The sequence below is a fragment of the Lucilia cuprina genome, chromosome 5 (assembly GCF_022045245.1).
Source record: "Lucilia cuprina isolate Lc7/37 chromosome 5, ASM2204524v1, whole genome shotgun sequence".
Taxonomy (NCBI): Eukaryota; Metazoa; Arthropoda; class Insecta; order Diptera; family Calliphoridae; genus Lucilia; species Lucilia cuprina.
In genome coordinates, this window is record NC_060953.1 from 47,696,908 (window position 1) to 47,713,149 (window position 16,242).

At 30.0% G+C, this 16,242-nt stretch overlaps 1 protein-coding gene and 1 long non-coding RNA gene across 2 annotated transcripts; both read right to left on the bottom strand.

Annotated features, from left to right (window-relative positions):
* Nucleotides 1-377: 377 nt before the first annotated feature.
* LOC111688981 lies at nt 378-4,600 on the bottom strand. Its single transcript, XR_002762869.2, has 2 exons — nt 4,394-4,600; nt 378-487 (listed from the first exon to the last, which is right to left on the bottom strand). It is a non-coding gene; the product is annotated as an uncharacterized LOC111688981 (long non-coding RNA).
* Nucleotides 4,601-8,635: 4,035 nt separating this feature from the next.
* Nucleotides 8,636-15,845, bottom strand: LOC111688982 (intersectin-1). The gene is given in 9 exon segments (XM_046951255.1): nt 8,636-10,316; nt 11,060-11,166; nt 11,237-11,399; nt 11,466-11,783; nt 11,869-11,926; nt 11,929-12,186; nt 12,377-12,635; nt 13,528-14,223; nt 15,687-15,845. Coding segments are annotated over 9 exon segments (3,138 nt in total). The 5' UTR covers nt 15,831-15,845; the 3' UTR covers nt 8,636-9,181.
* Nucleotides 15,846-16,242: the final 397 nt, after the last annotated feature.

A 16,242-nucleotide genomic window follows, 5' to 3' on the forward strand; every position in this document is an offset into this window, starting at 1 on the left:
AAATCCAAAAAACTTGGCAGCACTGTTTTAGTGTTGTAAAAGCGCCATCTATTGTTTAACTTTGTGTTGCAGTGAAAAGCAAAAAATCGATGTGGCAACATTTTGCTAATTTTGGTACCACGTTAACGAAAACAGTCTGGTAGCACTGTCAATTTTCTTAGAGTTGCCAGATTGTTTTTATTAACGTGGTACCAAAATTAGCAAAATGTTGCCACATCGATTTTTTGCTTTTCACTGTGACCCAAAGTTAAACAATAGATGGCGCTTTTACAACACTTAAACAGTGCTGCCAAGTTTGAAAGATTTCAATTTAAATTTAACGGAACTTCGAGCTTTTTTAACCACTTTTAACTAAAATAAATAAAACTGCAGGAAAATTGATGATTTATACAAATGTATTTAATTTTATTAAATTAGTTACTATTTTTTGATGATATATTTTACACATAGAGGGGATTTGGTTAGGGCACAAATATTGTGATTAAATCTGTAAAGAAAAAGAAAAAAATTTAAACATTAATTATACAATTTCATATACAAAAAGATGTACATTTCTCCACTATTGACGCGAAAATTTAAACAAACATAGATCATAATAGAGAAATTAATAAACTTTCAAATTTATACATTTAGGGCGGGTTTCTTACTACTCAGTTAAACTAGGATTAACTTGCTGTTAGATTAAACTCGGAACAAATTTAGGCGGACTTTAACCGATGATTGTGTTTTTCAGTTTTAGATTTAAGCTCCGCTAACTTTGTTAGTATTGCCAAGTTTTCACTCAAAACCATAAACAATGAACAGCTGTTTTTTGCAAACAATGCTTTTGTAAATTGGAAAATTTTGAAAAAAAGTTAAATAAACATTTAAAACAATAATAAATAAAACAAAACAAATCAGAAAATTGCGATTTACTTAAAATATTAAGTTTTTGTTCTTCCGAAATCATTGTTATAAGGTTTTTGATAATTGTGTTTTCTTGAGTTTAATTGGCCAATTACACTCAGTTAAACTAAGATAATAAGCAACTTTACTGATAACTGAAAAACATATATTAAAGCAGGTTTAACAAAAGAATGATCAAAAAAACTCGCCCTTAATGTTAAAGAAACATAATGAACAGTCGTAAATGAAATTATTATTACTTTATTAAAAACTGTTTATAACTGGTATAAAATGGACAAGTTTGTACAGTACACAGTATTATTTGTTGACCAAAAATCTCAAATTTTGGAAATATGAGTTGTTTCGAAAAATCAGTAAAGTTCATTGAAAAAACTAAGACTGGAGATTATGGGCCTGTTTCCACATAATGAGCGAGTAGTTCGAATTACAATATATATTTTTTATTTATTTATTTCAGAAAATGTCTAATAATCATCTGAACTTGCAATTTTTCTTTTACAACGTTGTCAGAAAAAACATTACTACTGGTTTCATGAAGACAGTGGCGTTCCAATTGAATGTCTAGCATGTGCAAAAAGAAAAAAAAATCATCATAATATCCCTATACATAAGCAACAGTCTATAAAACTACAAAGGACTTATAAATAAATGTAGAAATTGGGCAATATTAAGTCATGGAACTCAATACAAAACATCCTTATTAGATAATATTACAAAGCAGTTTCAACAACATTATTAGAAATGTTCTTCATTTGCGGTAGCACTGGAACCAAGTTAGAATCAATAAAATATTGTACATTTTTTTTAGAAAATCCAATAGGAACAGCTTTGTTTTCTAAAGTAATTTTTCAATCGATTTTGATTGATATTTTAGTTTGGTTTCATTTCTCTTCTTCATAAAAATTGCTTGTACATCGTATGAAACAATAATAGTTATATTGATTTTTTTTACAAAGTCCAATTGTAACAGTTTTAATCTCAGTTACATAAGTATTATGTATTAAATTGTATTTATTTAACTACTTCACAAAAACTTATTGTGTGATTCCAAATAATACCAAAACTTTCCTGTATTCGGAATACTGTTTGTTTTGAAACCATTTTGCAAAACTATCCCGCAATATGTATGTTGTCGCATTTTATTCACTTATTTTGAGTATTAAAAACCACACTATTCGGAATACCGTTGACTTCAACTAAAAAGCACTGAACTTTTTTTAAATCTATGGATGTAGGCAGAGCTACGAAACCAGTTTTTTTACAAATTGGGAAGTACGTCATTTTGGATAAATCAAATGGAAAGAACTGCTGTCCATGGTATGTTAGTTATTATTAAAATAACTTGCTGCCGTCCTTGTTAATATATCAGCTAACTAAAATATATATATAACTATTTAAAAAACTACAAGGTACTTATGTATGTGTGTAGATATGGCCAAAATGTTCATCGTACGAAACAATAATAGTTATAGAGTAAATTCTTTTTGCAAAGTCTAATTGGAACAGTTTTAATTCAAGTTGTATAATATGTATTTTCTGTCAAGCCAAATATTACCAAAACTTTCAAGTATTTGGAATATTTATCCTCAAAAGGTATGTTTTCAAACCACATTGCGAAACTATCAAGCAATATGTATGTTGTTGCCTTGAATTTGAGTATTAAACAAGTAAGAGTTCTATATTCGGCTGTGCCGAATCTTATATACCCTTCACCATGATGTGTTTAAAGCCTTTTGTACCTTTTGAAGAACGAAAAAGTACCAAAAAGTCCCCATCTATGGGTCCTCAGTTAATCCGGGCCATACAAACTTAATTACATGTTCCTAGGTTCAATATTGTAGAAATTGTAAAAAGTACCTTTTGAAGAACGAAAAAGTACCAAGAAGTCCCCTTTTACTGGTTCTCACTTAATCCGGGATATACGAACTTAATAACATGTTTCTAGGTTCAATATTATAGAAATTTCAAAAAGTACCTTTTGAAGAATGAAAAAGTACCAAAAAGTACCCTTTCATGGGTCCTCACTTAATCCTGGCCATACATACTTAATTACATGTTTCTAGGTTTAATATCGTAGAAATTGCAAAAAGTACCTTTTGAAAAACGAAAAAGTACCAAAAAGTCCCCTTTTATGAGTCCTTACTTAATCCGGGCCATACATACATAATTACATGTTTCTAGGTTTAATATCGTAGAAATTGCAAAAAGTACGTTTTGAAAAACGAAAAAGTACCAAAAAGTCCCCTTGTATGGGTCCTCACTTAATCCGGGCCATACATACTTAATTACATGTTTCTAGGTTCAATATTGTAGAAATTGCAAAAAGTACCTTTTGAAGAACGAAAAAGTACCAAAAAGTCCCCTTTTATGGGTCCTCACTTAATCCGGGCCATACATACTTAATTAAATGTTTCTAGGTTCAATAATGTAGAAATTGCAAAAAGTACCTTTTGAACAACGAAAAAGTCCCCTTTTATGGATCCTCACTTAATCCGGGCCATACATACTTAATTACATGTTTCTAGGTTCAATATTGTAGAAATTGCAAAAAGTACCTTTTGAAAAACGAAAAAGTACCAAAAACTCCCTTGTTTGGGTCCTCACTTAATCCGGGCCATGCATACTTAATTTCATGTTTCTAGGTTCAATATTATAGAAATTTCAAAAAATACCTTTGAAGAACGAAAAAGTACCAGAAAGTCCCCTTTTATAGGTCTCACTTAATCCAGGCTCTACATACTTAATTTCATATTTCTAGCCAATAACAAAACATTAGTGCTGCTCTCGCTCTGCTACTCTTGCTCTGCTGCTCTTACTCTGCTTTGTTTTTATAAACAAATTACAATAACAATATTTACCGTATTGTTATGTATTTTGTTTTTGTTTTTTGCAGTTTCTGTCTGAGCATGAATAAAAAATCTAAATTTTATATGAAATTTTCAGAGGTTGTCTCGGTTTTTTGCTCATATCTCCGTTATTTATGGTCCGATTTTGCTGATTTTAAATAGCGTTCTTGCCGGTCGTATGTCTGATAGAATAATGGAAGATTCGGATCTCGCAGATATCTGGGGTCTTCTAAAAACTGATTTCAACAAACATACAGACAGACAGACGGACATGGCTTAATCATCTCCGCTACCTATAAGGATCCAGAATATATATACTTTATAGGGTCGGAAAATTATATTATAGAAATTACAAACGGAATGACAAACTTATATATACCCTTCTCACGAAGGTGAAGGGTATAAAAAGCACACTATTTGGAAGCACTGAATTTTTTAGAAAATCTATCGATGTCGACAGAGCTACGACCCTTGTTTTTAACAATTTGGGAAGTACGTCAACTTGGATAAATAAAATGAAAAGAACTGCCGCCCATGGTATATAATTATTAAAATATCTTGCTGCCGTTCATATAAATACAACATCACTTTTGACTAAATATCTATTCAAAGGAATTTTTATTTTTTTAGATTTAACTTACCGTTATGAAATCAAGATGCCAATTTCTTCGTGTAGTTATTTTACAGCTTATTAATAAAGTTTCACTTCTTATTTACTCATTTTCAAAAAAAATTTATAACCAATTTACTAAATTTAACACTTAAAACTTTAATTTAATTAAATCTCTCCTTTTTGCGTTGCAAATTTTGCTGAAGAAAATGAAGCACAGGGTTGCATTTTATTTAAAGAGATGCCATACTTACTATAAACATAAACAAACTCAAGAGTTGCCCCATTACCATAGGATTTCAGTTAAAAAAACACCATTTCATTAAAATGTTTTATTTATTTTAGATTAAATATATATATTTTTGTATTTATTTATTTCTTTTTGGCATATACTCTTGTTGTTGTTATTTTGACAATTATTTTATTTTATGTTTCTTATTTTTGGTAATAATTGTTGTATGTTTTTACTTTTATTTTATAAAGTGTATAAGTGTTTTTGTTGTTTACTTGTGATATCAATTATCCTTTTTATAATAAGGATAAAACAGTTTCATATTTAGTAAGACTAAAAACTTTCAACTAACAACTATTTTCCAAATAATTTTTAAATTTTCTTTTCATTTATAAAAATTTAAAAATAATAAGTGTTAATAGTAAGACCATTTCCCTTTTCTAAGTTTAAATTGTTAATAACAATTTTGCCATTCTAGCTTAGATAATTTTCTCAAAAAAAAAAAAAAAAACTATTAAATAGTTTTGTTGTTAGTTTTTTCTAACACTAACTTTTCTATATAATTTTTCCATCATTATTGTTATAATATTCCTTGTTGTTGTTTTTTTATTTGTGTATTTCTGTTAAATGTTTGTTAAGTGTTTTTAATTGTTTAATTTTATATGTTTGTAATTGTTTTTTTCTTAACAAAAAAATATTATTAAAAACTAAATCGTATGTATGTAATAACAGTTATTCTTTTAAATCAAATTATTTAGGATTTATTAAAAAATATCCAGTTTAACTTAATAACTATATTGTTAAATTTATATTTCTTCTTTTTTAATTTTTTATAATTAATTAATATTAATTTGGCATTTTTATATTAAATATTGGTATTTACTTATTTATGTTGGGTTTTTCTTGCCAAAAAAATTTCAAAATTTTCTTAATATCTTTTTAGGTTTTATTAAAAAAACTATATTATGTTTTTGTTTACTTTTTTTTTAATACTCAATAAAAAAAACTTAATTCATTATAAATTAATAATTATAAATTCGATCAAGGTGTTTTTAGCATGTTTTTTTTATTTTTATTAGAGTACAATTTCAGAAAGTATTTGAGATTTAAATAATTTTTTTTTAGGTTAAGACTAGCTAAGTAATGGTTTTAATGGAAAAAATTAAACCTTTTGTTGATATACTTTATTTAAATTTTAGCATTTTATTAAAAATTTTATTTAAGTATTCTGGGCTTTATTGTTTAATTATATTAATTTTATATAATTATTCAGGATTTCGTTAAAAAAAAATTGCTCGATTTCAATTTATTTAATGTAAAGAAAGTTTGTTCATTATCATAGTATCAATTTTAGACCGATCAAAACAGATTTCATTAGAAACTCAGTAATATAAAATGTTAGCGTAATGTCAATACTTTTGATCAATTTATTAAAGTTTAAAGGACATTCTGAAGGTCTTTTATGATTTACAACATCTAGTTGTTGTGTAGACTTAATCTCATGATGTCCACCAGCCAATCTGACCAATTATAAACCATAATTTCTCGGGAGTTTATTCCCTTCTGCATGCCTTATGTATAGGAAAAGGAACAAACTGCCTGCGAATTTATTATTTAGAATAGGTCTGAATTTATAATAATATTTTCAAACTTTAGATTCAGATATTTGACAAAGTATCAATCACTATCTAACGATATCGATATTTATTTGTTGAGATTACGAACTCTCTCTAAAGGTTATGTACGAAATCTCTCTAAAGGTTATGTAATAACAGTTCCAGCAGTTTGGAACTAAGAATGTCCACTTCTCGCTTATATTAAAGAGATTATTTTCACCAATGTATTAGAGTCAACCAGGTGGTTAGTTATTAGTGGAAATCACTGTCTTTGTTGTTGTTTTCTGGTTGATACAGCTGATGCTGAGTTGATAATTGAGAATCGGGTCGTTTCGGAGCTGAGATTCAATTGTCGTGGGAACGGTCTTTTTGTTGTTGTTGCTGTAACAGCTTGGTTGTAACTGTATGTTCATCCCTGGGGAAAAAAACTTCCGGTTGATACAGCTGTTGCTGAATTGACAATCTTTGGCCGATTGAGAATCGATTGGTTACGGAGAGGACATCCAATTGTAGTGGGTACGGTATTTGTTGTTGTAGCTGTAACTGGATGTTCTTTGCTGGAGAAAAAAACTTCCGGGTCGTTCCTGAGCGGAGATCCAATTGTTGTGGGAACGACTGTCTTTATCGAATACATTGACACTTTTGCGATCTGCAGGGATTTCATATTTAGTATTACCCAGTCCCGAACTATCTATTTAACCTACCATTACAATACACCATATAGGATTCGTTCCCACGACAATTGGATCTTCGCTCCGGAACGACCCGAGTCATACTCGGCCAAAGATTGTCAACCCAGCAACAGCTGTATCAAGCGAAAGTTTTTTCCCCAGGAATGAACTATTGGCCACAGTCGAGATGTTATAACAACAACACCTGGCCAACGACTGTCCAACATGTGATTATCCTACATCTATTATGAAGAGACGCACAAAAGGAAGAGACTTTCTAGCTTAAAAAGGGGTCACTAAAGTGACGACTATTTTCATCCTCGTTTACAAAGAGTACATCCATGACGAAAGAATTAGATCCCATTAGGTGGACTTAGTGTATATAACTGTCTTTTTTTTGGATGCATTAACTTTGTCGATATGCAGGAAAGTAACATTTGGTATAACTCAGCAGTTTGGTCAGACAGTCCCGATGGGGGCCAGTCGAAATAATGGACCGATTTTACCCATTTTCAAAAGGTTTCGTCCTTGGGCCAAGAGAAGCGTGTGTGCCAAATTTCATCCAATTATCTTGAAAATTTCGGCCTGTACCTTGCGCACAAGGTTTACATGGACAGCCAGCCAGACGAACGGACGGACATAGCTTAATCCACTCAGAAAATGATTCTAAGCCGATTAGTATACTTTAAGGTGGGTATAGGACGAATATTTTTGTATGTTACAAACATCAGCACAAACCCAATATACCCTCCCCACTAAAGTGGTGTAGGGTATAATGACCCGACACTTTTTCGAACTGCTGGGTAATGATTCTTTTCATATTAAGTAAGAGGCCCAAAAATGCTTCAATTTTCTACAGATTTTGCTGTATATGTTTAAAATTTTAAATAATTTAATTAAATATTTTGTAGTAAAATTGTTATAGAGCACATGTGTGTGAGTGTGTGATGACATGTAGATAAAGTATTTAAGTTTCTTTTATTTTGGAGGCATTATATTTTATATATGTATATATTGAGTTGTGACTGTGTCTATATTTATTAATTTGTATTTTAACTATTTGTTTTAAATATCTGTTTAAATACATGTATAATATCAACATTATGTTTTTTATTTTTCTATTAATATTTTATTTTCATAATACTTTTGTCTTACTATAACAATATCAATTACTGTGGGTAGTTTGCCTTTTTTTAATAAATTTTTTAAAGTGCTGTTTGTTTTTTGAAAAAAAAAACAAAAGTTTGTTTAAAAAAAATTAGAAAAATTTAAAAGAAAACAAAAATTTTATTTATGTTTTTTTAAGTATTTATGTATATATTTTTTAAATATTTTTCTTTATTATAAATTTAACATAATTTTTTTTACGGATTTTTTTTTTAATTTTTTGGGATAGTTTTCAAAACAGTTTAACTATTTGTTTCATTTGTTATAAACCAGACTTATTATTTTGTTGTGTTTTAATTTTCTTTTTTTTTATTTATGTTAATGTTTTTTTTATTATTTTTAGTTTTAAACTTATGTTTTTAATAAAATGTCATTTTTTTTGTTTGAATGGTTTTATAAATGACTTTTTATTTTAAATGTTTTATAATAATTTTTATATTTGAATTTTTTATAAAAAAAAATTGCTTTTTTGAATGTTAACATTTTGTTTTTGTTTTTATTTAATTTTTTTCTCAACATTTTTTTTAAATTGTTTTGTTTTAATAATTATTTGGTTTTTTATGTACTAAATAATAATATGTTAAGGAAATTTTATAAAATAATAATAAAAACTTTAATATTTTTTTCTTAAATATAAAAAAGAAAAAATTAAAAACTTAATAGCAAATATTAATGACTTAATTTCAAATCTTCCAGTTTGTTCGTTTTGTTAACTTAAAAACAAATAAATAAAATTTAATTTTAAAATATATAAAAAAGTATAAAAAAAAAAGAAATTTACAACTGTACAATTAATTGAAAAAGTTAAATTAATAAAAATAAACAAAATTTACATAATAAAGTGTTATAGCGTATATATTTTTACGTTTAAATTTTAAAATAATTAACAATTTTTTTTAAACAACAATTATATAATTGACTTTCCAATACATTTGTACATTTAAAACAAAAATAAAACAAATTTTTTACACAGAGAGTTAAGAGACAAACAGATAAAAAGAGAGAGAAAAGATTGTGTTTTAAAAAGAGAAAAAGGAAAATTTTTAAACAAAATTTCGTTTTGTTATTAATAATAAAAATGAGATTCCTTAATAATTGTTTTTTTGTTTAGCAAATTAAATTTCTAGAAAAATTTACGAACTAACACCACCATTTTCGGTATGTTCTAATACCGTATAGGTTTCGGTAAGATCAGTGCCGGTTAATTGTAAATCTCCTGTAGAATGAGCCGATTGTGTAGTTTTGTGTGTAGGTGATTGATTGGGTGTGGAGGCGGTACTTTTGGGTTTTCTAAACCAATTACCTAAACGTCTGCGTCCCAAAGAACCTGTTTGATTTTCATTCGCCGCACCCGCCGCCGTATCTAGTCTTTGTGTTTTTTTATGCGGCAAAGTATCACTATATTTAAAAGATTTAGCTGGTGACTCCGGCACAGATGATTCGCCTGAAGTATTTGTATTGTTGCCGGTATTTAAATTGGTTTCATATAAAAATTCTTTTAATTTCTGTTCACCACTATCACCGCCCTCATAATCTGATTGATCCGAATAATCTCTTTCCTCGAAGGCATATTCAAATCCTGTCATTTCCGATATATACAAAGATTTCCCACCGAATTGTCGCTCCAAAGCTAGGGTATTTAAAAATCTATGCTTACGATTGGCCGAACGAAAACTAAAATCAAACCATTTGTCTCTTGCCTCACAGTAAATTCTCAGCGAGTTTTTAATAGTATGACCAAACATTTTACCATCTCTTACGTTCACCACTCGGCATCTGTCCAAAAATATGCGTCCTTTATAGATAAAATTAGATCTCTTAATAATGTCACGTTTACAATAGACCAATTGGTTGTCGAAGAGAAATAGAGTACAACTACTATTCCAAAGATTTTGTTTCTGACGCGTGGCATCGATTTGTACAAAGAAACGTGTACTATGTAGGTGTAGAGGAGGACCTTTGAAGTTTTGAAAGCTTGCCTGATGACGTGCTATTGTTTCACTATGACGTTTACCTTCATTAACAGCTTCGGTAACAGATTTCATGGCTTCTAGAGCCATATCAATGGTCTCTGTGGTATCGGGTATATCCAACTGACTAACATCGATTTGTTCATATTCATGGAGAGCAAATGCTGGTGGTTCTGCACCCTTGGCCGAACTTTTAATCATTTCTCCTAAGTGCAAAGGATAGCGGCAAATGCGTTGCACTGGTGCCAACAAATGAGCGGATAGGGGTAATTCAGCTAAATTTTCCAATTCTCGACAACTGTAAGAGAGAAGAGGGAAGGAAGGGAATAAGTAAGTATGTAAAGTAAGTAAGGAAGTAAGTATGTAAGTAAGTAAGTAAGTAAGTAAGTAAGTATGTAAGTAAGTAACTAAGTAAGTAAGTATGTATGTAAGTAAGTAATAAGTATGTAAGTAAGTAAGAAGTATGTATGTAAGTAAGTAAGTAAGTAAGTAAGTAAGTAAGTAAGTAAGTAAGTAAGTAAGTAAGTAAGTAAGTAAGTAAGTAAGTAAGTAAGTAAGTAAGTAAGTAAGTAAGTAAGTAAGTAAGTAAGTAAGTAAGTAAGTAAGTAAGTAAGTAAGTAAGTAAGTAAGTAAGTAAGTAAGTAAGTAAGTAAGTAAGTAAGTAAGTAAGTAAGTAAGTAAGTAAGTAAGTAAGTAAGTAAGTAAGTAAGTAAGTAAGTAAGTAAGTAAGTAAGTAAGTATGTAAGTAAGTAAGTAAGTAAGTAAGTAAGTAAGTAAGTAAGTAAGTAAGTAACTAAGTAAGTAAGTAAGTAAGTTCCCAGGGAGCAATGTATTACAACTCTTTAATGAAGTGATTACAAAACTATTTTCTACACAATTATAGATAAAGTTTAAGATATGCGTGTGGATTTTAAAATTTTTAATAACGTCCAAAGCTTCTGAAAAACTTTGTCAGAATTTCCATTTTGTTTACTCTGTTTCCGTTGTTTGGAAGTTATTCCTTTGCACAGTATTCAAAAAAAGAAATCAAATTCAACTTACTTATCCAATATTGTGCGAGCATCTTTAACTCTCTCATATGAAGCCAATTCAATTAAGGCCCGGGGATATGAATTGCAATAAGTTGAATAACATAAGAATCCCTTATGCTGTAAAGAATATAAATATAATATACATTATAAATAAATATCAATATTTTCTTGACATTAACAAACTTACCATTTTCAAAAATACTTTTGCCACCTGATTCTGTTCGATGCCCTTGCGTAGGGCTTCTAAAAATTTACGTTGAAACTTATAAATTGATGTTATATTGGAGAAAATCAAACGTATACTATTGGGTGAAAAGATATCGATACGTTTGCTCATAGCAGGTAAATAGCTAATAACGAAAAAGAAAATATAATAAGATATTTGAAAAATTATAAATTATTCTTTTTCAACTTACCCCTCACATATGGCCGACAATAATTTCACATAATTAACTTCCGTATCCAATAATTCTTTAACAGCACTTCTTCGCAACAAATCGGCACTATCCATAATGACATTAAGACTTTGTGATGTCGATAGGATGGCTTGTGTGATGGTAGTATTGGCTGTTGCGGCATCATTATTAGCCGCATTAGTTGATAGGCCAACAAAATGAGGTGTCGAGGTCGTCGTCAAAGATGTGGGTGGTGATGATGATGATTCAATTACAATGGTTGTGACATTATGCTGATCAATTACGGTGGTATTACAATTATCTTCCATGCTGCTGTTGCTATTGTCAAGTGCACAAGGAGCACTTGATGATGTATTCAATGTATGATTTCCGCTTTGCGAATTAGTCTCATTAAATTCATGACTTAGCTGGTTTGCTGTATTCTGTTGCTGCTGCTGTTGTTGTTGCTGCTGCTGCTGTTCGGCCATGTGTTGTAGATAGAAGAAATCAGTTTCGGGTGAATGTATAACACGTACAAACTCTTTGGGGAACCAACCCAATTCAGGATCTAAAATTTCCTCCACTAAACTAGCATCTTCTTTTTTAATGCGACCAAACCACCAGGGGCCAATTTCTTTACGTAGTATTTCAATTAATGTACCCTTTTCTAAGCCCAACTCTTGTGGTCCTGCTGCAGTAAAATTATATAACACTTCAGCAAAAATAGGATAATAACTGGAGGCTGAAATGAAAAAAACAAAATAAAAGAAAAAATGTATTAAAATCAATATAATATTGTTTTTATTGTATTTTACTATGAACTTTAACCTTTTAGTTATTTAAACATAGCAAGGTGTTTAATGTATTGTAAACTGTTGTTTGCAGTTTTTTTAATTATTTTTTCTATTCTTTTTTTTAATGTATTTATTTACCTTCTTCATGTGATGTTACACTATCACTGTCACTATCGTCTAAATCGTTGCGTGTCATACCACAAGACTCTAGACCATTGGGTTGACTTATCGAACGTGTGGGCAACGATTCGGGTGCTTCTCTCTCATTATGCATGTCCATGCGTTTTAGTATGTTAGCTTTACTCGAATGTGTGGTCGATGCAGAAGTATTCTCATCTATTATTGATGTTACTTTGGCGGAATTGGTGCGTCGTACGGCACGTACTCGTAGGGAACTCTGGAAAATGGGAAAAAAGGGTTTTTTAGTTTAAATTTTAATATTTATTAAAAAATCCTTTGAAAATTAAACACTTTTTAATTTACTGGAAGAGTTTACTGAACTAGAACTAAAATGGAACTGAACTGAAACTGAACTAGAACTGAACTGAAACTGAACTAGAACTGAACTAGATGAAATAGAACTGAACTAGAACTGAACTAGAACTGAACTAGAACTGAACTAGAACTGAACTAGAACTGAACTAGAACTGAACTAGAACTGAACTAGAACTGAACTAGAGCTGAACTAGAACTGAACTAGAACTGAACTAGAACTGAACTAGAACTGAACTAGAACTGAACTAGAACTGAACTAGAACTGAACTAGAACTGAACTAGAACTGAACTAGAACTGAACTAGAACTGAACTAGAACTGAACTAGAACTGAACTAGAACTGAACTAGAACTGAACTAGAACTGAACTAAAACTGAACTAGAACTAAATTAGAACTAATCTAGAACTGAAGCAGAACTGAACTAGATTTGAACTAGAACTGAACTAGAACTGAACTAGAACTGAACTAGAACTGAACTAGAACTGAACTAGAACTGAACTAGAACTGAACTAGAACTGAACTAGAACTGAACTAAAACTGAACTAGAACTAAATTAGAACTAATCTAGAACTGAAGCAGAACTGAACTAGATTTGAACTAGAACTGAACTAGAACTGAACTAGAACTAGAACTGAACTAGAACTGAACTAGAACTGAACTAGAACTGAACTAGAACTGAACTAGAACTGAACTAGAATTAAAAATTGATCTTAAACTTCTACAACCTAAAAAACTTTAGAAATTTGTTTCTTTCTACATTTCAATTATTAAACTTAAAATCCTCCAAAACTTACCATTCCTTCTTGTTGTCTGTTAAACAAACTGCCATTAAGATTGGCAACATGTATGCCACCACTACTGCCACCTGCCGCCAAAACTCGAGCAAATTGTTCATCATTCTCTAATTCAATTTGTATGCCCGAATCACCACTGTTACATTTGTCACGACGATTATATTTTGTTTTACGTCGTTCCTTTGATGTACGCCATACTAAGGGGCCAAATCTATATTTATTACTAACAGCCGTATTGCTACAGCCATCTGTAACATCCGTTTGCATTTCTGTATCGCCGGCCATTAGAAAGGCAGAAGAGTCTGAAACTCCTGCTGCTGCTGTTGTTGTTGTTGAGGTGCTTGGAACTGATGTTGTTGCTGGTGTTTGATTTGTGGCATTGACTGACGGTTGATGTTTGTTGAAATTGGTTAATGTACGTTTGAATTTCTGTAAAACTCCAACATTTTGTGTTGAACTGGCAGAAGTGGAGTTGGAAGAGGTGGTGGAGGCAATAGAGTTAGTGGCGGCAGTATTATGTTGGTTAGTGGTTTGGCAATCCTCATGACTAGTTGTGGTATATGATGAATTACTAGATGGTACTCTTTGGTGTTCGGGGATATTATTGTTGGCTGTTCCTGCTGATGCTGATGCTGCTTCTGGGGTTGTTATATCAGAGGTTAGGGATGGACTTGAAACTGCACGAATTTGATGAGACTGTAAAGAAAAGAGAGAAAATGTTGAAATAATTGTTATAAATAAAAGTTAAATTGATATTTTTCTTAGTTATTAAGATTTGCGGGTTTTTGTTTTATATTTCTTGCCTTGTCTTGTTTTTCTATTCTATTTTTATAATTGCATTTTCATGGGGATTTAATAACTATCAAGTGATTTCAATTTGTTTTCTTTTGCTGAACAAAGCAAATTTTTACAAAAAATATGAAAAAGTCATGCAATTGATGGATTAGTTCTGTGTGACAGTCAATCATTTATATTTTTGTTGACTATTTTCAAGTTTTTTAATCGAATTTTTTAGAAAAACAAGTAGGAAAGTATAGTCGGGCATGGCCGACCATATAATACCCTACACCATGAGTATATTTTAAAAATTTTTATTTTTTATAAAGAATCTTTTAAGTTGAATATTACCATAATTCCAAAATATTAAAGCAAATATTAATAAAAAATTTCTAAATGAGTCTTTATATAGAACAAATATGGGCCGATCCTCGGTAAATTTGGGAAAAGGATATATTTTTAAATAACAGTTAATTTTGTTGAGTTTCATTGCGATACAAATGGTTACAAGTCAATTTTAGACGTTTAAGACATTTTTTGAAGGGGGGTTTGTATGGGGACTAGTGTCAAATAAGGGCCGGTCCTTACGAAAATCTGCAGTGTCATTTATACTTATATAAAACTTATTTGTGCCAATTTTTAGAGATATAATAAAATATTTGACGTAATTATGGCATAAAAAGTTCAAATCGGGAGGTACGGTTGTATGGGGGCTAGGTGAAATAATGGACCGATTTCAACCATTTTCAATAGGCTTCGTCCCTGTGCCAAAAAACATGCTTGGTCCAAATTTCATCAAATTATCTTGAAAATTGCGGTCTGTACCTTGCGCACAAGGTTTACATGGACAGCCAGCCAGGCGGACAGACGGACGGACATGTCTTAATAGATTCAAAAAATGATTCTGAATCGATCGGTATACTTTAAGGTGGGTATTGGACCAATATTTTTGTATGTTACAAACATCAGCACAAACGTATAATACCCTCCCCACTATAGTGGTGTAGGGTATAAAAAAAAACAAAATGTTTGTCACTTTTTAAAAGAATGATTTGGTGTAAACATTTTGTTGTTGTTTTTCTAATATTACTTAAATACTATATTTGTTTTACATAAAGTCTACTATTAGGCTGTTATATTTGTGAAATATTTCATACATATAATGAAAACTATTCATTGATATGTTACACATAATTTATTATCAACACGTATTTAATTAAAATGATAAACAAAAAAAGAGGAATTTCTTAATCTTATCGCAAATATAAGACTTTTTTATTAATTATTTAAAATCAATAAAATATTTGCTAAAGTTTATGAAATTCCTACAAAAATATATATGTATTTCCTAATATGTAATTTAAAAAAATTGTTGTCTTTACCATTTTCTTTATAGGTGAGGGTACAGTTATTTTTCTTTTGGTATAACATTGTGATGTATTTTGACTAGGACCACCACAATCAAAATCCCAAAATTTTATTAAACCATAAGTATCAATTAAACTGGGTATAATGATTTTTTTCATTATTTTCGTTTTTTTCTTTAAAATCTAACGATTTTTAACACTTGTTCACATTATTTTAATTTGGAAACTCTTAAAGTGCAAAAAAAAACTTGTCCATAAATCTTGTTTTGCTGACAATTATTAAAAAATATTAATGTTTTAATAAAACCTTTTTAAACAAATCTTTATTGAAAAAAAAAACAGAATTTCTTAACAGGTGTCAACCAAGGCAATGATAAATATTAACTGATTGTTATAGAATTTGAAAAATGTCGATAACCAAAGTACCACAACTCACTACACCACCACCACCCATTAACACACACGATAACTGGCTGGCTGGCAAAAACAACAACAACAAGAAATCAAGTGTATGGGTTGGTTGAATTTTTATGCAAACATTGTTTGTTGTTTTTTTTTCAAACTTAAATCA